The following is a 26535-nucleotide window of genomic DNA, read 5'->3' as shown; positions in this document are numbered from 1 at the left end:
GGTGGAAAAAATCTATTTGGATGGTGGGGAGGTTAGCCTATGTGTTTATGTTGTTGTAAGAGTGATAACAAGGTAACGCAAAAGTAACACTACATCGAATCAGTTGTTTGTAGTTGTAAGTTCAGACAAAGATTTTAGGAGAAAAACGAGAAGAAACTTAATTTCGTCCGAGTAGCTCCTCGACGGGAATAGCTTGATCCGGAAGCGGAAGTGACGTCAGCAGGTACGTAGTCAGAGATGTAGAGCAAGAATAGTGGTATTATTTTGCATGAAATTGAAAACAATTGATTGTGTACCATGTGTAGTTTTGATAATAATGTACATAGATCCCACATGGTTGAAATCAGACTAATGGTGGTCAAAATCCTTTGTAGTATTTTTACCTTCTCTGTTTTCTCCCCAAACAATTCTAACAAACCCAATATTCTCTTTTAGCTGCTGCCGCACCGAAGAGATGCTGTATTAGATATTACAGCTTGGCCATTCCTGCACGCAAGATAAAGGCATATAAAGTCACCTCTCCCTTCTGCCCCAAAAAGGCGGTGATGTAAGTTGTTGTTTACGTATTTTTTTAATAACAACACCTTTTACTTAAACCAACACCAAATATTATTTACAGCGCTGCCAGTTAGTATTGGCACCCCTTAATTTTATTTACAAAATGTGCAATATATCCAGAAATGAATGGACTTTTACCAACAGGATCTTTTAATAGAATGTCCAAAGATATTTAGAATAGACCCCTTGCACCTCCCTTGCACCTCCCTTGACAACCGTCGTCAGGACGAACTCAGAGGACAATCGCGCTCCGAACTCAGTGCGCAGCCCGTTGGAATAGCCAGATTACTGCAGATCAGTGGTCGGCAATTTCGTTTGTATACGGACCAATTCCCGTCCTCAGAATTAAAATAATCAGATTCTAGAAAAAAATAGTATCTGAACTTGACAGTACCGATATTCCTTTGTAGACTTCCATTGTGCTTCAAACTTTCTCGCCAAAGGACCACTGAACTGAATTGACGCGCTCGAGCTGTAGGCACCGCAAATCCATCTCGCTTGCTTTGTTAGACCCGTGTATACATTTCAATGCTGTCTTATTTTTTGGTGAAATGTCAAGATAATGTTACAAATATAGACCGGTATTCTTCTGTAAGCTTCCGTTATAACGGTGCGTTTCAAACTTTCTCACCAAATGAAATGACGCGCTCGAGCTACAGGCACTGCAAATTCATGTCGCTTGCTTTCAAGAATCAAGAGCTTTTTATTGTCATTGACAAATAAATTTGACAACGAAATTGCGTTTTAGAATACACTGTACATGTACCCCAGGGCCGCTGCTCATACGAGCGCCGCCACTAACACACCTCCACCACCTAGGCTCAAGTTTAATACACATTGGGAAAGGATGAGGGTAAAAATATGTCCATGTCTTCATATTATAGAGTTACAACATCAAGGCATAGATGAAAAAAAAACCTCATATTTTAGCAAAAAAGCAGTAGAGACAAACATTCGTATGAACCGGGGGGTGGGGGTGGGGGGGTTGGAGATGGGGAAGGGAGAGAGGTTGCAGATAAGACAGAGGACGCGTTGAAGTTGAGGGAGGGGGGGGGTGGCACTGGGTAGTCCTATCCCCACTGTGCACCAGATCTTATCCGCCTGAGAGACGGCCTTGGCCTGGTCCACAGCAAGTCCAAAACAACACCAGGTGTCCATTGTGATGGGTAGGGAGGCAGAGTCTCCTGACACTGCTTGTCCTCCAGGGAGAGATAGATGAGTCCTGACCTAGGTCAGGTCGCTGATTTGCTGGGGCGCCAAAGACAGATTAGATTCATGTTTGGGTTATTGCAGGCATTCCTTTTTAACTGCGCTCTGCAGGGATACGCATGTGACTGGCCACACGTCTCAAATACAGATGAATTTCCAACAATTTTGCCTCCAGCCCGATCGATTCAATTTGGCGGTTGTGTGCGACAAGTCCATCAATGCGGCGATCCATAGCTTTGTTAGGCGAGGCGTGAAATGTAGCCTACACGTGTCTGTCTTTTTTTGTGAAATGTCACGAGAATGTCTCAAATAGGCTACGGATGGCTACTATAAATGTGGATGATGTTTAGACATAGTCTAATCCACTCACGGACCACTAGCCTATTTTGCAATGGTGGCGCCAACTGGGGAATGAGATCATGCGGATGCAGGCAGGGGGAAAAAAGATATAGCCTACGCGTAAAATAAACAATGTGCAACCAACGTTTAGGCCTATGCCTTACGATTATTTAGACAGGGTGTAGTCGGAGTAGAGTAGTCAGCGTGGAGCTAGGAGCCAATGGTAGGCTAATAGAATAGACAGCGTGAGGATTGCCCAAAGCGACTGTGCATAATGTGTGGTGATTTGCTGTTGGAAAACACACGGGAGTCATATGCATATAGCCTATTTGCGTGACCATCAGCACACAAAACAATTTTATGCAAACAAAAAATCCTTACTAGGACACTTTATTTTACTAAAAACAACACGCAATGCATGTCAGCGCAGGTCACAGGGAGTTGTTCTCCGACTGTTCAGCCTATCCGTCAAACATGGGAACACTGACGGGCTAGACCCAACACCTTTACATCCCACTTTTTGTTTTGGCTTCTCACATTTATTTTCAGTTTTTAATACAGTTTCACTGAATAGCATCAAGCTCCTGTGCGACTCCTTTATCTTCACATAGCATTTTTTGTTTGGAATTACGCACCGAGCGAAAACTCTGAAGTAATACAAAGGCGCAGACACCATCTACATTTACCCATCAAACAAATCATCATTGTCCACTCATGGTGTGTCCATGAACATCTGATGAATAAAACGTGAATGGTGACATTATCAATTGGGCTGCTAACCAAAGAAGCAATGATAATATCGTAATGGCAAAATATAGGCTATGCATGCGCAATAGCAATTATAACGGCCAGCGGGGATGTTCAATAAGCCAGGGGAAAGGGGGTGCCCCCTGTTCCAACAGCAACAAGGTGGTCATCAATGCTGGTCAAATTCATTAAATTCCACCTACTAAATGTAAGATTAATCAAAGTTGTGCGGCAAGTGAGATGGTTTGATCACAAAGTCATCAAGTTTATCAGCCTTTGTGTGTCTTCAGTGGCAATGGGACCATTGATATAGGCTAGGCGCTGTCAGCGCCTGCTGTTTTTTGTAGGCAACTTTTCGCTGCGCCATTCCAACTTGGCAAATGTCTCACAGAAAGCATGTAGGCTAAACCACGGTGGTGTGTTGGAAGAAATGCAAACGATCGAAAACAGGACCTCCATGGTTTTAACCGAGATTACCGAGATACTTTTGTACCAAGGGGAGTATTCACACAAAAAGCCCATCTAAAATCTGACACTTTTAGCCTATGCACAACAGACTGGCCATTGACTCCACACTGTAGACTACTCTTAATCTGACCTTGTATAGATTCAAATATTAAGGCGTAAACGTTGCGCATTGTTTATTTTACGCGTGGATAGGCTATAGCCTATTTTTCCCAGCATGATCTCATTTTTCAGTTGGCGCCACCACTGCAAAATCTGCAGTCTGCAGAGGCTATTTCTAATCGTAATCCTTATTTTTATGGCTAGGATATTAATATGAACACATTTGTAACATTATCTTGACATTTCACAAAAAAATAAGACAGCATTGAAATGTATACACGGGTCTAACAAAGCAAGCGAGATGGATTTGCAGTGCCTACAGCTCGAGCGCGTCAATTCAGTTCAGTGGTCCTTTGGCGAGAAAGTTTGAAGCACAACGGAAGTCTACAGAGGAATATCGGTACTGTCAAGTTCAGATACTGTTTTTTTTAATAGAATCTTATTATTTTAATTCTGAGGAATTAGTCCTTATAGCCTACAAACGAAATTGCCGACCACTGATCTGCAGTAATCTGGCTATTCCAACGGGCTGCGCACTGAGTTCGGAGCGCGATTGTCCTCTGAGTTCGTCCTGACGACGGTTGTCAAGGGAGGTGCAAGGGGTCTATAGCAAATATTTTTTTTCCAAATGCATTTTGTAATTTCAAGCAAAAACAAAAAAGGGCATGTCCACGAATATTGGCACCCCTCCTTAACGGATTGGTCTCACACTATTAGACAACAAAAGCAGCCTCCAAATGTTTTGGTATTGCTCTATGAGCTTCTTGCACTTCTCTTGTGGCATTTTGATGTGTGCATTTGGATGTGTGCTTTGGGTTTTTGTCATGAGTGAACATGATCTTCACCTCAAACCAAGTGTTCTTGCACATGGTTACACATTTTCCTGTACATTATGATACCTGTGATGCCTGTCATGATACCTGTGATATGGTCAAAGCCTCCAATACCTAATGCATCAATGGTGTGACATAATATTATAGATCTGACACCATGATTGATTTTTGGTAGGGTGTCCTTTTCCTTAAAGACTTTCTTGCAGAATATGCAAACATGCTGTTTGTGTGCATCATTGAAAAGCTGTATTGCTTCATCTGACCTTAAAGCATTCATACAAGGGCTGTACTTTCCCTGTATTCTCTAATACAGACTTCAGATGTTCCCTTTTATGACTTTCATGAAACAATGTGGTCTGCCTTTGCCTCCAACCAAAAACCAATACTTTGTGTAGTGTGATAGCCTGGCTCTCGCGAGACCCCTAGTGCTTCGTTCATCTTCGTTACACTTCGTGAGCTCGCACAGGGGTCTGGTTCAGCCTTGTCGAGCCTGAAGTCCTCGAGTAGAAAATAAACGTGCCCCGACCATTGGATAATGTCAATGTCAATCATCGTGGAGTGAGGCGTTGACGGGTATGACGTAGCATCTTGCGCGACATCACTGTAGTGCTGCTAGCACACCCCTCAGTCAGTGTGGCTAGCACAACAACGGCGGCCTGCATACTGTATGAACTCCGCGATTTCAAGTGTTATCAAAACTACCAAACATTCATTCTTTGAGAGAGGAACAGAAAACAAGGAATTAGTTGGTGGCAAGAACGTTCTCGCTCTTCTTCCAATGATCCACTGAAGGAGAATGAGCAGAGCGCAGCGATGTTCAGTCTTCAACTGTTTACAAGACCAACTTTAAGTGGGGATTTTAGTCGAGAGGTCCATGCCACATATAAATGGTGAGTGAAAACCTCTTGGTTGTTTCTAACGTGTTTTTGATGTGTGTGAAACATGGTAGGCTACAACTGTGAATGCCCCCATAGTGCCGGTAATTCAATATTGTACAAGCCTCATTTCCAGACCTCGCATGCTATGGTGACTGAGTGCTGTTGATCATAATAGTATGCCAAGATGTCGCATTCAGACCAATTTGTTTATGCTAAGTTCGTGTTAAATTAAATGTACTATCCCCGTGATCGCTGCCAATGCAGCATGTCCCAAAACGTCAGCATGTGAGAGATGGAATGTTTATTTCACGACGACATTCTGACTTCAAACTCACCAGGATGGCTTCCCCACAGACCTATACATATTGGTATAGGTCTGTGGGCTTCCCCTTTTCACTTTCTGCCCTAGTTGTTAACCTGTTTCGATGGTAAAGACTAAAGTAATCACAGATTTTGCATGGTTAAGAGACCTACTTCGTGTGGAAACAGAATTTACACAAGAGGGTACTGGAATAAAAACAGGGTGAGGCCTGTCACTCACCAGCTACTGGCAACCCCAAGTCTCCCTTTCGGTCAGCAGTAAATTTAAAACTAAGTAATAGTAGCCTACTGCTGTTCAGGTCTTAGCCTTAAATAGGTATGAATTAAAATGCAGATACTAGGCCTATAGAGTATTTAGAATTACAGTTGCCTTGTTTGCCGATTCTATTTTAACATTGTGTGTTGTTTTCAGGTAGGCAAGTCATGGAGTTGGCAGCGTCTGCTGGGATTGTCATCACAGACCGGGTCATCCAGCTGCTACACATGTACAGTGGAAATTGAATTAGGCTCTTCCCTCACTTGTACTGTTGTAAACCATCAAATGAACACTCTAGGTAGACAAGACAGTGAGTTCAGTAATGGCTGGCACAGAGCATGCGCACCACAAGTTTGGAGCCAGCCAGGTCATACGTGTTGCACCTACCACAATTCCATTTATTTGGTCTTCTGTGTTGAGCCTGTTTCAAAATGCGCCTGTACAACCACATGTGTATAGAATCTACACTACACTACTCCACCAAGATCTAGACATTACTGAAGAGTTGGAAATGTTATCATGGTCTGCTGACAGCTGTACAGAACATGTGTACTTAAATACCAGATGTGCCACTTTCATTAACGAGACTGTCTGCTCTGGGTTTGGGACAAAGCCTAATGAGGCAGCAGTCAACAACAGTCCTTACATTTGACATCAGTTACAAAACAACCTATGGTTTTAAGGTACTTCATGCTACTGGTTGTGAGCGAGGCTTTTTGTGACTGACTCTCCCTAATGACAGATTCATAGACATAATGGAACATGTAACACAGCATTAGTTCAGAATCTAACCATCATCCATTAGGAACAAAGAAGTGGAATCTTGTCACAATATCGAACCGAATATTGAACAAATGGTGTAAATAATGGTGTACACAAGTAATTGGAACATATGTAAATACAATTTTATTGTGAAAAGAAAACACTGTCTAATTTTTTTCAATGTACAGTAATGAAAGTGTAAATAATGACATAAGATATCAATTTATATATACACATTTTTTTCTTTTAAATATTGGTTACTGGCAATGCAAGAAACATAGCTTACAAAATGTAGCGTTCTTGGTATTAGGTGATGTATTGTACAAAATGAAAACCCAAATGGTGACGCACTCCTGAAATGTTGCAAGTTCTTTAAGGAAAATGCCTTGAAATCTTGTTCTAATATTTTGAAAGGCATGGAATCTGTGAGGGGATGTGCTGGGTCCTCTATGCTGTCGTTTCTTCATACACCTCCTGGCGTCAGACACAGACAAAGGAAGTATAGAAGTATATTAGACAAACATTTCAGAAGGTTATGTGTGACAATTGTGGCTACATACAAGGTTTTGAACAAAAACAACACGGGAATTGATTGCAACACATTTTAAAATATTTCTAGGTGACTTAAAGTTCATTAACAACAGGGTATGCTACTTACTCTGTGTACAGAGTATTTTCCACCCACATGTTGCATTACTGCCCTTGTACATCACTTTGATCAAAAGCGTCTGTCAACTGTAATGTTATGAGGAGTACAGTCTCTTGAGAAATTAATGTAGGTTTAGGTGGATAGTGGTGCAGGACAGCACATATACTTTTCAGTTACTCTTACTAAGAATTCAAACCTGTAACATTGGATACCTTCCGAGGCCACAGGTACAGGTGAGGTCAGCAAGGGTCCTATTTACCTTGATAATAGGTTCTCAGTCATTTCACATCCCCACCCTGATGAAAAAAACTAATTGTTTACACAAATGGGTTTTACACCCCTTAACAATACGGCTTTGCTTGCTTCAGTAATGTACTCTTTGCCTTTGACCTAGCAATGGATGTAATAAATCAGACATACCTTATATAACCGTGGGTCTTGGGTCACCTAATAATGGAGAGAGCGAGAGAGAGAAAAGACATCACCATTGATCAATTAACAATGGCACAGCGTCTGTGTGTGTGTGTGTCCCAGCTTATGACGTTGAGCACGATTAACTTTGGGTCGTCCGATCAACTAGGGATGGTCACCTACAACTTATCGAAGTGCTTAGCACACTCACGAATCGACTATTTGAATTGACCACAGCTGAAGTGTTTGAGAATACAATCGCGCACAATAACAACGGCAAAAGTGCGACGGCATGGTCCTCTCGTCGAACCGTAATGCAGTTTCCAAAGTGTATAATAGAACTTAAGACGCCCCATCCTGTCTCGTCTGACGTGAACAGCTCTTTATGCCATCCAAGTTAATCAGACCCGAAGTTAATCGTGCACACCGGGAGTAGTTAATGCAATCCTGGTGTATATTTCTCTCATGGTAGGATATACAAAACGTATGGGACTGTAAACGATTTACTGTATTATCATAGGTAAATTGGCATGCCTAACGGTGACCAGAACACAACCAATAATGCTAGTAGCAACTGCATGCTGTTGAGGCTGCATTGTTTTCATATGGCTGGCAATTTTGTCTGAATAACATTTTATCGCTGGTCAATCATTTTCAGCGAAATACACATACTTGATTAAGTTTTATTCATCAATATATGTCACATTGGTTGTGCAGGCAAGCAGACGTCCATTTTGTCTGCAATATTTATCACCCCGTCAGAAACGGACAAACCCATGCCCGTGATGTGTTCACTAAAAGAAAATATAGCCATTTCAAGACATCTAACTTACCATATCTTTGTTGTGATTTATCTGATGCAAACGATGCTGGCACCAAATGAGTAGCCGGTCCTCTTTGGTGCTAGGGGCTGGTAGCATGTAACCTGGCTCTCACGTAGGTGGATTGTCAGGTAGCATGCCGCTGTTTGGACCCTGCAGAGTACTCGTGCACTATGTCGGATTGCCAACCAAAATCCACCGATGCCTTGTGTGTTTTGTAACCGTCAGTGGTCCGATGTCGGACACAGGTGGCATACCACAGGCGGCTTGCCGTTCAAACGCCACCAATGATCCACTATACACATGCTAGCTGGACTGGGGGTGCATCCCAATATGTGACCTTGCCTCCTCCACTTGTGCTTCTCTCCTCGTCCCGCCTCCTGGCCCCTCCTCCGTGGAGAAAATGTTTCCCAGCTGTCAGCCTTGCCACAACAACTTTTGAGGGACTGTTTTTCATTCACCATCGCAATTGCAAATGAGAAAAAGGCTCTATAATTGAGCTTTTGCAAGATATTGAAATATAATGCTGTTGTCAGTGTTGTCATCATGACGAGAAGCAAGTGGAGGAGGCAAGTGGAGGAGGCAAGGTCACATATTGGGATGCACCCACTGTCAACATGCTAACTGTTCTGTTGTGGCTTCTATCGCGCGTCGCAGACAACTACGTCACGGCCCGTTTCGATGTGATTGGTTGAAGTAGTACGTCACTGTTATCTAATTTCTCCAATCATGTTCGAGCTAGAACAGCAAGGTTACCACCAAAATTCCAGATGGATGACAATCCATCTGCGCGAGAGTCAGGTTAGTAGTGTGATGCTTATTGAAAAAAACTTCCCAACACAGTTCAAAGTTGACCTTCAGGTTTGTAGGTCAGTGTTTCCCATACATTAAGGAAACTATGGCGCACCGCCATCGTTTAAATTTGGCCGACATAGTTTCGAAAATGTAAAGAAAATAATAAAAATATATATATATATATATTTTTTTTACTTTTTTTTTTTTTAAACGATTTCCTTTTTCTAAAAACGATTTGAAAAACGATTTCCTCCTGGAGTAAAAACATTCTATAGCGAAAACCATGAGTGCTTGAAAGACAGAGAGATCAAAAGCCTAGTCAAGTTGTTGTAATTAACTTGGGTTTGGGAGCAATAAAAAACCTTGAGAGAAGGGACAGTTGGGATGAGTTTACTGACACTCCCCAGGCTTTGTTTTACAGTTGTATGATAATGAGTTAGGCAACAGGCCTTCATTGACACAGCAGAGGAGACATCGGGCTGAATATAGAAATTAATGTGTAACGAATGTGTATAGACATAAATGTGTAATATGTTGTTCAGCCCTTTTACCCTTTTATGGGAGGAATTTTGAAAAACTGGCCCTGTGACCAGCACCCCTCATGTAGAATGTGTACGCCTATGTGTGTTGGGGAAAAGGTATAGCCTACTCTCTTAGACCATTTTTGTCTGTGCGTTAACAATTTCACAGTGCTCCTAAATTCTTATCTGTGCTCCTATTTCTTTTTTTTTTACGCCGTGTGAACCCCCCCCCAAAAAACAAAATCCCGCTGCCCCCATAGTTTCCAAAAATTCTGTGGGAAACACTGTAGGTGTTAGACCCTGTGTTTGTCTTCTACAGACTTCTACCATAATTTCTTCCCTCAACCCCATATCCAAGGATGTTTTTTACAGCTCCCTGTTTGGCAGATTTCTGAATAACACAACACAGTGTTGGAAATAGCATTCTAGGGTCTTTCGAGATTACCTTTTATTATTTGGAGGTCTTGTTTTTTGCAAATAATTGTATTTGTGGTGTCCTCAGGCAGCCCCTCTGTCTTCACATTTGTTAAAGACGCACAAGATGTAACAGGTGGCTATTTCAAACACAAATATAAAAAATCCTTGCCTAATTCATGTCCTATTGGTAAAAGCAATTTGTCAAAGGTGATTCCCATTTGTTATCTACCATATTTGAGTCAAATTAGGTTTCCACAATGGTATCCAGTAAAGGGTGCCAATACCAGTGATTCCAGGAGCTTTACCTTCTTCAATTTTTTCCCTCTCGTAGTTTATTATTCATTGCTGTTCATCATTTTTACATTTAGTATCAACCACAAGCTATCTATAGAAAAATCATGGCTGACCTTATAATTTGTTGTCTGGAGATATGTCCCATAATGTGCTTAATCTTCAAGGGTGCCAATACTAACTGGAGGCACTGTATCTATGGCTGGTTCAAGAAATAGTTGCGTGACTGTCTCTCATAGACTACTAGAGAGAAGTTTCACTAAACTCTGGTCCTTTTACTTGGTACTGTTATTACTTGAAAGAGTAAATTTGGCCTTAACTGTGGCTCAAATGGCCAAGGGGGCCTGAGTATGATCCGGTCCAAGGTCATTTCCTCATCCAAATATAGAAAATGTACCATTTCACCCTGCCACAATTTGATCAACACTTGAAAAAACAGTAGGCTGTTTTTTAACTGCTTCAGTATAGACTACGGAATTACTTTTCATACGGTTTGATTAAGGTTATTAATCTCATTGTCTTTCTTATCCACAGCCTCATTACTGTCGCCAACAAAGAACTTTGTGCCAACCCGAATACCAAGCAAGTCCAGGCAATTATGGACAAAATCGACAATCAGTTTGGAACTCAGACCACCACCGGTTCACCCTGAGATCAGCCTGGGTTAAATCCATGAACACGTCACCAACTATATGCATAAGCAATGTGTACATCTCAAAAACGTTTTTCATGAAAGTATTCATTATGACTGGGGAAATTGCACTTTTTAGACATGAAAATGTCTCCATTGTCTGCCATTTTGAATTTCCAAAAAAAGACATTTGTAGCTACAAAACTTATTGTACTTTGGTCATACTAGTAAATATTAGTGTATTATTTTGTTAACATTCATGGAAAGATCAAATCTGTCAGTAGACAGCACAGTTTCAATGAGCAGCATAGTTGCAATTCCTACTGTGGCCACCATCCACAGTGCACCTTCAAGATTTGAATATATATCTTCCATCTCAAATAAATCCATCAACACGCCATCAGCTAAATGTTCTTCTCTGAGATGTATTGGTATTGTACAGCTCAAAAGAGTTACAGTGAATTAAGCTATGCAATATGCATGCAGACGATGTGCTCGTCATATTCAATGGCTTTTTTGCACAACTGTATTTTTGTAATGTCTCTTGTGGATTTCTTCATGAACCAAACATGAGGAGATTGACATGACTTGAATGTCTAATACCGGTATATCATCCTAATAAATAACACGTCTATTTTGCTACATGACATTGTACCATGTTTCAGTATTGTGCATCACTTTTGAGTGGTTGAGTCGTCATTGACTTTTCCACACCATATGATATGTCACTGATTCTTGAAAGTTTGGCAAAAACATGTCCCTGCAGTAAAATATTAATTCTGTTGAAAATCAACTAAATTTTCACAAACAAAATGAACCCAGGTAATGGCCAAGGGGTCTGTCACACGAATACACAGTTGTTTGAAATATTTAAGTGTAATTGTATTACTTTTCATGGCTATAAACCTGTCCACACCCTGTAAAAACGCCTGTCCCAAGGACTGGCATCATCATTTCAATTGACTTAAAATACAAAAATCACTAACAGAATTGAACAATATCACCATGATGTGGAAGACCATATTAAAGTGGTTCTACAGATGTGCACATAGTGGATGTAAAACAATATTTACTATTATTTACTGATTGCTCAAAATGTGTCCAGCATATTGGTCACCACCATCAGATTTTTTCTAAAAGACAATAAAATCAGGTATGCACAAGGTAATTTTCATTACTGAGGACCCCTTTTCAAACCTTTAGCTCTACTGCCTACTTCACCATCACTGAAGCTCCTGTAAGTTTATTATTTTGTCCTCAATTTGTTAATTTGTTTGGACACTGGTACTGTCCCAACCATAAACTGTCAACACCGTCGGGGGTTTTAATAGTATTGTATTACATTAATGTTAATACATATAATTTTTTTCAGAAAAGGTATGAAGCACCCAAGAAACAGAGCGAAAATGAAATGGCTAATGTGAACAAACAATGCATAATATTTAAAAGAGTGTTTTTTTGTCTCACACCGTCAGATGTCACCACCGTCAGATTTTGTTCTGCTCATCATGTTGTTCCATATTTTACTAAATTGTGCTGGTTAATGAAACATTACTAGGCATGTTAGTAATAATTGTGATCCAAAATGATACTCTAGTCACCACTGAGGTGCATTTGGAGGTTTTTTTTGTCAGAAAACCTGACGGTGGTGACATCTGATGGAGTTCACCAAAAAACACATGTTTTACGTGTTTTTGACATGTTTTAAGAATATGCATACAATAAGTATCTACAGTTATGTTGAATTGTTAAAGTAATTCACTTTAATACAGTAAACATGTGTTTTTACTTCTAATTCTGTCTGCCGCTGTTGACAAAACAAGAAAGAGCCCATTTTATGAAAAATGTTAAACATGGGGAGCTTGGCCAATGCATTCCCTGCACAGCCAAGACCTACATCTATGATTATACACCTCTATATTTTGGATTTGAACAACTTAAAAGCTGTTTTTACCACATTTTCAACAACCAGTGGCTTACTTCCTAGATATTCTAACTAATGAAGTAAAAACACATGCTCATACTGTGCACACACAAAAATAAAGTGTTTATGCAAGATGCCATTGACTTGAGAGGGTATTTATTTTGCTAAATGCAGGTACTAATTAGGCCACTTTCACCACTCTCAGATTACTGTCACCACCGTCAGTTCTTAAGTCACCACCGTAAGAAGGAGTTTTGGACATTTTAAAGGAATGTGCTTACAACATTTTCCTTAGGAGTTGTTGAAATATCAAAGTAATAGCCAATTTAAGCCTACACGAATATTTGTGAAATTACAAAAAATTGTTTGTTGTATTTAGGCGTTAAGTAAGCATCGTATGACGGTACATATTTTAAAATTAGAACACATGAAACAGTATTAAAATAGAACAAAAGTGAATTTTCAACATTTAAAGGCATATGTGTGAACCAAAAAATACACATAATCACTTAAAAACTCCAGATACATATGCAACCAAATCAATACAATTTTAATAACTTTTAATTGTGTCTGACGGTGTTGACAAAAAACAAGGTATGATCGGAGAAAAGCCTGATTTCTGAAAAAAATACATAATGGGGAGATTGGCCTTGTGCATTTCTGAAAAGCCAAGACCTTAGTCTACGAGGATATACCATATCATTTTGTAATTCACTTTGTTTTTTTCTGTCAACATTACAACCTGTTTTAGCCACTTTCTCAAGAATCAGTGATGTGCTTGGTGGACAACATGAGCAAAAATAAAAATAAATAAAAGAAAAATTAATGTAAAAATATTGGACAAAAAAATACATATCAAATTGTCCAACCAACTCAAAATGCATTACAATCATAACACATCAGATGACACATGCACAACCCATATAGTCAGGAAGATACCTCAGGCAGAGTCCAGCAGCCACCTAGGGGACCACCTTTCAGGGCTAGTTACTTATGAACAGATTAAGGTCGCTGTGACGCCCGTCGCCCGGGCAGCAAAGACTAGGCAAGGGTGAAAAGGTGAGTCTTCAGGTGCTTCCTGAAGGAGTCAATGGAGATTGCACACTTCTATCAATGGGGAGGGCATTCCATCTCTTGGGCACGTAACATTCGAAAGCTGCGTCACCATTGCCGTAACTACCATTGAGGACACAGAGGTCATGTCCTCGGTATTTGTTTTCAGTAATGTAAAATGTATCTATGATGAAAATCAATATATGATCAACAATGATAAATTCAGTCTTTATACACCATCGACATTTATCCTCATGGCAGTGATAAATGAAAACAAATTCTGAGTTTAACTTAAGTGTTTGAATCACTCTAAATGTACAGTATGCTGTACAGCACGCAGCATTTGACATCGGTTTGAAAATGTCTGGTTACGGCCCTGTGGGTCACCAATGTTTTTCGAGGTGGGGTCCTTAGCAGCTTGCCATCAGTGGATCTGAGAGTTTGGACAGGGGCATTAAAATAGAGTATGTGAGAGATTGAACTGGGAGCAAGTCAATTTAATGCTTTGAACACCGTTAGCAGAATCTTAAAGTCAATTCTGCAGGAGACAGGCAGCCAATGTAGGTCTGCCAGAACAGGAGTGATCAAATGCTCTCTCTCTCTCCTTCTGGTCTTTCTTAAAATTCAGCCCAGAGAAGAGAGCATTACAGTAATCTAGTCTACTGGTGACAAAAGCAGGAACAAGTTTTTTCGGCGCGAAGTTGGTAACATTCCTAAGATGGAAGACAGTAATCTACAGTAGGCTTGAGTATAGAGCTAAGCATTTTTCTCTTTTGGGCCAATGAGTAGAACTTCAGTTTTATTTTCTTTATTTTTTGGAAGTCAATGCTCAGCCATTCAGTGATGTCAGACATGCAGTTGGTTAAGGCATGAATGTCGGTGGTTTGGTTAGGCTCAATAGCTGTGTATCATCAGAATAATAGCACACAGCTAGCATAGCAGCTAATTGTTTCACTCTACCTCAACATGGAAGTTCGGAAGATTGCCTCTCGCGGTTCTTTCAATATTGCACCGTACAAACGCAATATTGCAATGTACTCTACTGCGTACAAAATTGACACAAAATACATATTGCAACGTGTTCATGCATGAAAAGTGCACACACGCATATCCTGCAGCAAGTAGGTCCAAGGACTTACTAAAAAAAAATAGTTTCACGTTTTGGTCAGTTAGCACAACGGTGTCTTTGCCAAGGTCACTCCAGTTCTTACTATGTAGTTACTATACACCAAAGGCTTTGGGACAGTGTTTCCTTCTTTTAATCATAAACAATTCAGTGGGGTGGGTCGACAAGGTACAGGAAACTAGACCACAGATGCATGCAGGCAATACACACATCGACTCGGCTGACTTTCCCTCTCAGTCCCACTTCCCCCCCCAGCTCCACTTCCTCTATGGCCCCTCCCCCCTCCCCGCTCACCCTTGTTTCCATGGACAGGAAGAAGGCCGTCCTTCAGGTTGCCGAGCTCTAATATATATGTCACGCTAGGACACTCAGCTCCAGCATCGCACACCAAAGACAACTGTTACAACAAACCCCAAGGCCCTACTCACCTCTATTACATCTGAAGAGTTGAAGATGAAGCTCTGCTGTGCTGTGGCTGTTGCTGTCCTGGTCTTGGCTCTCTGCTCTCAGGGTGACAGCCATAGTAAGTTTTTTTTTTTTCCCCATGGCTTTCTATTTCATTTTTGTGTTTCTTCTTTGTCATATTTATTATGTGTTCATAATTTTATGTTCATGTCATGTTTGTATTTTCCCAGTTATTCTAGAATATTTTATATGTGCCATGTATACATTGTAAACATTCCAAGTCAATTAAAAACAAAAATACAAGTTTCCACCTTACATTTGTAAGTCAACTCAACTTGAGGCAACTTACCTCAACTTAACTCAACTTAACTTGGAAACTTAAGGAAGCAAGGCGATTTAAGTTTTCTACTTTTAACTGGCTGCAATGTTTTAGAGTGTGTATTTGTAGAGCAAGCATATTGGCATTGCTGGCCCTTGGCATAGACAGTATAGGCAAATGCTAAGGGCGCCACTCAAGTAAGGCGCCGCACCAGAGGATCAGGGATAAAAAAAAATCTAACAAATCTAATCTAATCTAATCTATTCTTAAAAATATAATACATCATTACAATGAACACAATGAAAGTAAATCAACATTGATATAAATAAACAATTCCTCATTTGCCGCCCCCCTGCACTGTTTAAGAATTTAAATTGCAACAAACAATTGCAAATTGCAATTTTTTTGCGCGTAGGGGGCGCTGAATTGAATTCTCGCCTAGGGCAGCAAATCGACAAGGACTGGCCCTGCATATTGGTATTATTTTGTGTGAAATTGAAAACAAATAATTGTGTTCCATATGTAGTTTTGATAATAATGTACTAGTTCCCACACGGTTGAAATCAGACTAATGGTGGTTATAAATGTTATGTAGTATTTCTACCTTCTCTGTTTTCTCCTTAAACAATTCTAACAAACCCAATATTCTCTTTTAGCTGCCACCCCGCAGAAATGCTGTTTTCAATATTACAACAGGCCGATTCCTGCAAAGAGGATAAAGGGCTATACTATGACCCATGCCAACTGCCCCAAAAAGGGGGTGATGTAAGTTTTTGTTTATGTATTATTTTCATAACAACACATTTTACTTAATGCATGACTGTCTCTCATCGACTACTAGAGAGAAGTTTCACTAAACTCTGGTCATTTTACTTGGTACTGTTATTACTTGAAATTAATACATTTGGCCTGGACTGTGGCTCAAACGGCCAAGGCACCATAGAGTTATGTCAGGGTGGACGGAAAGGTTTGATCCAGTCCGAGGTCATTTCCTGATCCAAACGTAGAAAATGTAGCTTTGCTGCTTCAAGTTGATCAACCACTTGAAAAGATTTTGAAAACAGTGCTTTTTTAAACTACTTCAGTGTTAGTAGGCCTACTTTTTATACAGTTTGATTAAGGTTATTTATCTCATTGTTTTTCTTGTTTTTATCCACAGCCTCAGTACTGTCTGTAACAAAGTGCTTTGTGCTAACCCGAATACCAAGCACGTCAAGGCAATTATGGAGAAAATCGACAATCCGTTTGGACATCAGACCACCACCTGTTGACCCTGAGATCAGCCTGGGTTAAATCCATGAACACGTCACGAACTATACGCATACGTATAAACAGTTTGGCACGTGTCCATCAACATGTTCTAAAGAGAGGCGTCAGCACACCTGAAATCCTTTTTTTCTGTGTTTTATTCCATGGCAGAATTATGTTTCAATTATTGAGGTCCTCTATGAGAGAATTACGATTCGTTCGAAATATAATTCTGTCATGGAATAAAATATACATACAGTATATATTTAAAAAAAAACAGATTTTAAGTGCGTGGACTGTTTAAAGGTGCCCTTTGTAATATTTGTGGTTATTTATTTCCTGAATTCATACTGCCTTTTCACAAATGTTAACCTTTTCATGAATAAGTATTCATTGACTGGGAAAATTGCACTTTATATAGGCCTACATGAAAAGGGGGATGCCATTTTGAATTTAAAAAAAAAATAGACATTTGGAGCTACAAAACTTACTGTACTTTAGTCATACTAGTAAATATTACTGTATTATTTTGTTAACATTCATGAAAAATTCATTTGTCAGTAGACAGCACGGTTTCAATGAGCAGCATAGTTGCAATTCCTACTGTGGCCACCATCCACAGTGCACCTTCAAGATTTGAATATATATCTTCCATCTCAATTAAATCCATCAACACGCCATCAGCTAAATGTTCTTCTCTGATATGTTTTGGTATTGTACAGCTCAAAAGAGTTACAGTGAATTAAGCTATGCAATATGCATGCAGACGATGTGCTCGTCACCGTCAATGGCTTTTTTGCACAACTGTATTTTTGTAATGTCTCTTGTGGATTTCTTCATGAACCAAACATGAGGAGATTAACATGACTTGAATGTCTAATACTGGTATATCATCCTAATAAATAACACGTCTATTTTGCTACATGACATTGTACCATGTTTCAGTATTGTGCATCAATGAGTCGTCATTGACTTTTCCACACCATATGATATGTGCTTGGTGGACAACATGAGCAAAAATAAAAAATAAATAAAAGAAAAATGAATGTAAAAATATTTCAAAAAAAATAATACATATCAAATTGTCCAACCAACTGAAAATGCAGTACAATCATAACACACCAGGTGACATATGCAAAAGGCATGTCAGTTGTACAGCCTCTATGCATCTTTAAGCATCTCTTTCCCAACTTTAGAGAATGTTTGTACTGATGACATAACTTGATACCGCTATACTGGTTAGGCATAATCTTAGTGTGGTAGTAAACCAACCCCAGTTTCCTCTTTGTCAAGATGACATATCAGGGTACGCACCTGTGCACACCCGACTGCTCTTAGCCCTGGGTTCAGTGGAAATTAGCTTGTGTGTAGTTTTCTTGAATTACTTGTAACAATTTTTAGAGACATATAATGCCAAATATGACACATGATGGATGGTAAATGACATGAGAGGGTACATTAACCAATCAAGTTTTGATAAATATTCAGAAACATTTCCATGCATTTTATGGTAATTTGCACCATACAACATTTGAAAATGGACTTTTGAGGGTTGCTTTCATCCAATTACTGCCAATATTGGTGTTTATTTAGCCCAGGGTTCCCACACTTTACCATGACAAGCCCCCCCTGCCATGGCCTGTGTCACACTATTTTTTCTGTGCAACTGGTTTCACAACTTGATTAAGTTTGTGGATTCCTGGGGGAGCTGTGGCGCACCGCGCTAAGCCCCCCACATTGGGGATGGGATGCCCACGGGGACCCCGGTTCGAGTCCGGTCTGGGTCATTTCCCGAACCCACCCCGTCTCTCTGTCCCACTTGCTTCCTGTCACCATCTAAGACTGTCCCATCAAATAAAGGCATAAAAGCCCCTACAAATATATATATATATATATTTTTTTTTTAAATCCTAAACCCATTCAAATACAAAAAGCATAATACATGTAAACATTGTTTAACCAATCTATTTTTGGTTTATTTTGGCAACTTAAGTTGTTCACTTTATTGAATTATGAATTTTATTTTGCTATATTTTTCCTGCCAGCCTGCCGCGCATCCCCTGGCATCCCCTCGCAGCCCCCCAGGGGTCCTCGGCCCCATTTTGAAAACCCCTACTTTGGCCAACACATACAACATTCATCTTTTTCAAATGACTGATGTGCAGTGATGAAACTATAAAAGACTTCGAAAGCAAAAAAAATTTTATCCAGAATATACACATTTATACAGTATAATTAGCACAAATAAAATATTAAAATTCCATGACAGACATTCTCTTGTGGTCCAAATATTTGGCTGTAATATACGCTTTCCATATATGCTTGGATCACTCACATCAAAATGAATGATCCAAAGTGTCTTTTTTTTGGTGCTGATTCTTACCCCGCTCAGGAATGAAAATGAATTTTAAAATCGACTAAATTAACATGGGGGAAATCCATAGATAAAATGTAAAAAATGTTAAAGTTTTATGTTTGGGCATTTTGTGCTGTTTGTCAGTGTCTGAGTGGGTATGTATCTAGTGTGTGACTGTCATCAATGTTGTGCTTGTATACATGTATCATCAAGTTCAGTTCAAGTTCAAGTTCAAGTTCAAGTTTATTATAGACAAATCAACCCTATATAAACAATTGCTAGGAATGCCTTTTGGTTTGCTCACAAATTTAACACAAGTACACATAAGACAAAAGACAAGAAAACAAGAGGGGCCATACATAAACAGGGAATTACTCATACAAATAAACATTGAAAAGTGCAATAAGACATAATGCAGTACATAGTGCAAACAAAGTAGGCAAGAAGTAGAAGGCCATGCAGTGGAGTGGCTGTAAAGTGCTAGTACATGTTCAAGCTCAAGTGGCGGATGGCTTGTGGGTAGGTGCTGTCCCTAAAACGTGTGGTATTGCATCGGGTGCTGCTGTATCTTTTCCCTGATGGTAGGAGTGTGAATAGATGGTGTGCTGGGTGTGCGTGGGGTCAGAGATGATGTTCTTGGCTTTCCTGGCTATTCTGGTGTTGTAAAGTGAGGCTAAGGTGCAGAGGTGGATTAATGAACGGGCCTACCGGGCCCAGGCCCAGGGGGCCAGAGGCCCCAAGGGACCAGGCCAACTTGTCCCCATGGCCTCGACCCGCAAAAGGCCAGAGGCCCCAAGGGGCCAGGCCAACATAGCCCCTCAGCCACGACCCAAACCGGCCTTCAAAACAGCCTTCGCAATAATAATCTTTCCAAGGTGCTTCATGTGCCAGCCAATATAGTGTACAATGAACTGGTATAGTCCCTAGGCCAAGTCAGGTTCGAGGGTGGGGGGCCCAGGGGGGCCAAAGGGCCAGGGCCCCAAGAGACCAGGCCAACTTGTCCCCATGGCCACGAACCAAACCAGCCTTTAAAAGCACCTTTGCAATAATTATCTTTCCAATTATTTGAGTTCATGAGTTGCCACCTTTGATTGTGGTTGCTACAAAAATTACTTGTGTGTTGGCCTCCCTATTGTTTGTTGAATTCGGCATTTGAAATTGTGCTTTTGGGCTTTCAGTCATGACTGTGGATAGTAGTCTCTCAGCATAGCATCACATGCGTGGCCATGTGACATTAATTTTTCTCATCTCAACATCTCAAATCTGAGGGAGTGAGTCAGATGGGATTCGCCATTCCTTGCCCTAAAACGGATTAGAATGCAGGAAATTGCATCTAAAATACACAACATTTTCTGGAGGAGGGCCCCCACACCCCCCTACACAAATTGTCTACCCACCAACAGCAACCCCTGCCAAAAATGTGATGCTGTGCCTCAGTGCACACACTATTGGTTCATTCCAGTCCCAAATCATCCTTGTAGGAGATCGCACTTATCCAACCTCCTACTACGAAAAACGCTCTGAACGTCAGTCGAAGTGGGAGCTCCAACTAGCGAGGTCGGGATGACTCGCACTACTCCCACCTCAACAAATCGAAGTCGGATAATAATGGCGGCGCCCATGGAGCCGTTATTTAAAATGTCAAGAAATAGTGAAACTCCATTTCTCTTTTGTGCAGCTGTTCCAAACACAGCAATTTTTACTCAGCACAAACTTTGCTTTATTACATGATATTGTGTCAACATAAATGTAACATATGACAGAGTAATAACTATTATGGCTTTTTTGGCTCGTATCAAAACACCTCGCTAAAGTCAGCTGAACCGTGGCGGTTGCCATGGATGTAGAACTTCCACTTCAACTGTCAGGTACGGCAGCTGAAATATCTAGGTAGGATAAGTGCGATCTCCTACTAGGATGACTTGGGACTGGAATGCACCATATGTACGTATACAGTTCTATAGTATCCCAACTCTATAGCATGTTGGGGACCGTTGTGTATCGTAGTCTCCAATTACCTGCTAGCTGTGAGCACTGTGTAGTTCTCTTAGCATGTCTGATTAGCAAGGTTAAGGTGCATTTTTTTAGGGGGGTGGGGGGGGGGCAAGACATTTCTTAATCCGCCCCTGCTAAGGTGGGAAGACTGTGACTGATGATTTTAGAGGCCCTGCGTACCACCCTCTCCAGTTGTGGCTTATCCTGGCTGGTGGCGCTGCTATACCAGACCAGGATGGAGAAGGTGAGGACGCTTGTCAATGTATGTCAATGTTTAATGGTGTTTAATGTCTTGATGTCTGTTATGGATGCCTTATACGTATGCCTGATGTAGGCTGTGACAAGACTACTATGGTAGAAAGAACAAATTTCTCCTTGGGGACAATAAAAGTCTATCTATCTATCTATCTATCTATCTATCTATCTATCTATCTATCTATCTATCTATCTATCTATCTATCTATAAGCCTACTACTATAATAAAGAGCTATCAGAGCGCTGCGCACGATACTGGAGGTATCATGTAGGGGTAGATAGCCAACACACTCTTTAACATTTTCCATAATTGTTTCACTCTACTGCAATCTCAACATGGAAGTTCGGAAGATTGCCTCTCGCGGTTCTTTCAATATTGCACCATGCAAACGCAACATTGCAATGTACTCTACTGCGCACAAAATTGACACAAAATACATATAGCAACGCGTTCATGCACAAAAAGTGCACACGCTTTCCTGACGAGGTGCAGGAAACAGACCGCACACGTACCGTATGCATGCAGTACACACATCGACTCGGCTGACTTCGCCCCCAGCCCCACTTCCTCCATAGCCCTCGACTGCTCCGCTGCTTACCCTTGATGTCATTGTTTCCTTGATGGACAGGAAGAAGGCCGTCCTTCAGAGCGCCGAGCTCTAATATATATGTCACTCTGGTACGCTCAGCACCAGCATCGCACACCAAAGACATCTGTTACAACAAACCCCAAGGCCCTACACTGAAAGAAAATATTCGTTGGATTTACATGATTTTAATGTGTACATCGGTCCCACACAATCCAATTGTGTAAGGTCAACATGATTTCTTCCCCTATTTTTATTGTGTAAGGTTTAAGTGATTTTATCACCTTAAACAGAGGTGATTGGATCACCTCAACTTAACACAACTTATTCATGTTCCAGCATCATAAAAATGTGTTGGAACTATGTGATTTTTTAAAATAGTCACAAAATGTTTTTTTCACCTAAATCAGAGGTGATGAAATCACTTTAATCCTAAACAATTAATTGGTATTCCATTAACCAGAAAATATGTTGGAAAAACACAAAACTTTGACATAGTTTTAAAGTATTTTTTTCATGTTTATTAAAAGGTGATTAAAAATCATGCATACAGCTACATTTCAGTAACATGATTCTTTAGTCTCAATCCACCCCCCCCCCCCATAAATAAATAAAAAAAAAACATATGGTAAACATATTAGGTCTAGGCTATACAAATGCATTGCAGATCACAATTTGATGTATAGGCCCGTGCAAACAAAAACAACAAAAAGAGTCAGAATTCTGTGATTAAATGTATTGACTTTCACTGTACGCATGTAAAATGCACACAGATATACAAAACATAAGCACAGTCACAAATAACTGCTACTCTTAGACCAATCAACGAGCAGGGTCTGTGAACAGAAAGAAAGTCCAATTCGCTTTAAAGGTGCACTGTGTATTACTTTCAGTAGTTTATTTTGAGATTTCATGCTGCCCATGCAAAAATGTTGCATTTTTCATGAATATTTACCACCACCAAACTTTAAGTTGTCGTTATGACTGGGGACATTGCTCTTTCCATACATGAAAGGGGGAAAGAGAGGAATCTTCTCCACTGACTGTCATTTTGAATTTCTAGAAATACAGATTTTTAGTAAACATTTTCGTAATACATTTATACATTTTCGTTTATTACTAAGTAAATATTCATGAAAAGGACACAGTTGGTAATAGGCAGCACCGTTTCAATGTGCAGCATAGTTGCCTACTCTGGTCACCATCCTACACAGTGCACCTTTAAGAAAATAATTTGTTTGGTTGCTGTGAAAAAGTGCTCTCTGGCTGGATTAGCATTCATGTGAACACATTGGGCACAAATAAAATTGACTCTACATACAGTTATTTTAGCTCATTGACTAAGTGCATTAGTCCACACTTGTAGGTGTGCGTGTGTGCGTTCATGCGCGTATACTGTATGCATGTGCACGTATAATGTATGCATGTGCGCGTGCATCTGGCAGTCCACCATTCATTTGGTTGTCCTCTTTGGTGACCACATTTGTGTCATTACCCAGTCTTATTTAAGTCTAGTTTTGGTATTTTGTTTGTCTTTAGTTTGGGTCAAAATCAACACAGTACGTACAAAACATATGCACACTCAAGTGCTATTCTTAAACCAGTAAGGAGCTGGAAGTGCATACAAGCAAATAGATCTCTAGAAAAAAGGTACATTTCACTTAAAGAAACAAAAATAACTGCTGTTTTTTAGTTGCTGAAAAAAAAAAAAGAGTCCTTTCCGATTGGGTGTCACGTGTGTGACAGACATACACTAAAACTGACAATGTCCAAAGGGTGGGATGCCCAATCTTCTGTCAGAGCAGATTCCAATTGTGATGTCTTCAATTGCTTCGTCTACGGCAACTTCATCCATGACCTATTCAACACAGACAAAAGTAAATAAACACAAATTAACCAAGCCATTTGAATTAACAAATAAATCAACATTAAGCTGGGCAGTAGGTTATTGCAAAGTCCAAAGCATGTCCTCTGTTCCACTGCCAAGATTTCCTCAGTTCTAATTCTGATGTGGGACCTGGATGATGATTTAACACTGGTGTGAATTGGCCTGAAGTCGTCAAATACCAGAGCCAAAGCTGTGTAGTTGCCTTCATTCTGCAGAGATGTCAAACTCAAACCCAGGGCCAATTGTGACCCATGAAGTAATTTTATGTGGCCTGCAAGATCATTGCATAGCATGATAAGACTTTGACATGAAACTTGGTGTGTCACAGGAATACCAGTGGGCCCAGGCCAATGAAAAAGCTCACTCTCATATGGAACAACACCCCAGGTCTACTGTGTCTCCTTGGCTGGGACCTACAAGGAGCTAGTAGTAGACAACCAGTGATGCCAATCCTCTGTTTAAGATGTTTCAGAGCACAGAGATGTAAGGGTCAGCTCGTCTCAATTAAGAGAACAACAAGTTTCATTATGCATATACAGGTACGGTATATACTGTTCCTTGCGAGAAGACTTTGAAGAAAAAGTCTACTGCATTGCTCTTTGTGCATGCGTGCAGTAATATGGCATGCAGGGCTTGTCTGTCAAGGGGCTGAATAAGTTTCATTGATGACTTATGATTAAAAATAAAACATGCAATATTCTAGGCAGACATACAACGGGCAATATAATGAAAAGCGTAACACAGCATGTGCACTCTGTCGACTCTGATCCCCCCCCCCCATCAGAGTGAAAAACATGTGTCAACAAAGTGCTCTCAGATATTATACCCTTCATTGTAGTGCTCATTTTGTTTCTACATAGAAGATATTAATATTTCTTTTTGTTTAGCTGCATATGAATTGTGTAGCAAGTGTATTGAAATAAGGAAACCGTGAGATAGCTTGCTCACTTTCAACTGAAGCCTCTCAATGTCATGTTGAGCATAGCACAATGCATACAAATAGTGTCACACTCCACACTGAGAGTGGGAACACCAGGGAGGTAGTCATCAACACTTCTCAGATCAGATCATCTTGTCTCAGATAACTCCAATTCTAGTACTAAGCAATAATCTAATATTCACTGGTCAGAGTACGACAAAACTTAAATATAAAAATTTGAGAAGCAGCTCCTTATACCACTGGAATATTTAGTCACCACCATTCAGATAACAGCTAATTTAAAGCAGGAGTCAAGTTGTTAAGGTGCACTGGGTAGGGTTGTGGCCAAAGTGAATGCTTTACCTTGTGGACTTCGAACAGTGCTGGCCATTGCAGTGGGACTGGTGATTCTTTTCAATTCAGCACTGATCTGAAAAGACATAAAGAGCCCAAAGGATTTAACGATCAAATCATTAACATTAGGAGAAAGCCACACACACATTCAAGAAAGGAGATAAAACGCTGTAATTCACAAATAAAAACATTAAAGACAATCCGAATTGAATGTCTTACCTTGCGAACTTTGAACAGTGCAGGCCACTGTGCCAGAAGTCCTCAGAAATGGTGCATCTTGTACAACTTAATGAAAGAAAGAAAGAAAGAAAGAAAGAAAGAAAGAAAGAAAGAAAGAAAGAAAGAAAGAAAGAACATTTGTAACCTGTGCAGCATGAGTTCTGGAAATAAACTACTTAAAAAAAAAAAAATCACTCTGCACCTTTAAAATCGCAGACTGTATCATGATCTGCTTCAATTGTCATGGTACATGTTGGTGAAATTCAGATTTCCAATATTGACTCCATGCATCCAGCCTAAAACCATGTCTGTCCCACTACCACAACTTGACCATGAGCATGGGACAGTTTACTTTGTACTACTCACTTGGTTAACACCACACATGCTTGACACCATCCGAAAAAATGTGTTCATGTTGGTGTCATCAGACCAGAGGACATGGTTCCAGCAATCCATATCTGAAGTCTGTTTGTCTCTGATGAAACCATGATGAACACATTTGCTTCAGATTGTTTCAAGCATGTGTGATAGTAGCCAAGGGAGAAGTATAAAGAAAACAGTCCCATGTTTACGGTCAAAAATGGTGGTGGTACTGATTTGTTTTGGGATTCTATGAATGGCATCAACATTGGGAAGCTGACTGCCACCAAAAGAAACATGCATATGAATGTACTGGTACCATGACTACTAAGGCAGATCATGATCCTCTCTATGGGGTTTTAACATGCAGGGGTGTAACTCAATAGTTAAAGGCTTTCTGCTCAGGAACCATCAAGTAGACAGGCGAAAAAGACAGAAACTTACATCAGCCAATTCAGCAACAGTTGCTTGGATTGCAGGGGAACTGTGGTGATTATTTTGAATTCAGCACTGATCTGAAA

The 26535-nt window shown here is 40.2% G+C and overlaps 1 protein-coding gene and 1 long non-coding RNA gene across 2 annotated transcripts in view; one reads left to right on the top strand and one right to left on the bottom strand.

The window, feature by feature from the left end:
• The window catches only part of LOC134468657 (C-C motif chemokine 4 homolog), a 31108-nt gene extending 13106 nt beyond the window's left edge, over nt 1-18002 (top strand). The window contains exons 2-3 of the mRNA XM_063222553.1: nt 16490-16598; nt 16993-18002. Of these exons, the coding sequence (XP_063078623.1) occupies nt 16490-16598; nt 16993-17104 (221 nt within the window). The 3' untranslated portion in view covers nt 17105-18002. The remainder of the gene's footprint in view (nt 1-16489; nt 16599-16992) is intronic.
• A 4931-nt stretch (nt 18003-22933) lies between these two features.
• Nucleotides 22934-26535, bottom strand: LOC134468655 (uncharacterized). The gene is made up of 4 exons (XR_010038872.1): nt 26459-26535; nt 25655-25720; nt 25445-25511; nt 22934-24132 (listed from the first exon to the last, which is right to left on the bottom strand). It is a non-coding gene; the product is annotated as an uncharacterized LOC134468655 (long non-coding RNA).

The sequence above is a fragment of the Engraulis encrasicolus genome, chromosome 18, assembly GCF_034702125.1.
Source record: "Engraulis encrasicolus isolate BLACKSEA-1 chromosome 18, IST_EnEncr_1.0, whole genome shotgun sequence".
NCBI lineage: Eukaryota > Metazoa > Chordata > Actinopteri > Clupeiformes > Engraulidae > Engraulis > Engraulis encrasicolus.
This window is presented reverse-complemented; position numbering and strand designations above follow the sequence as displayed.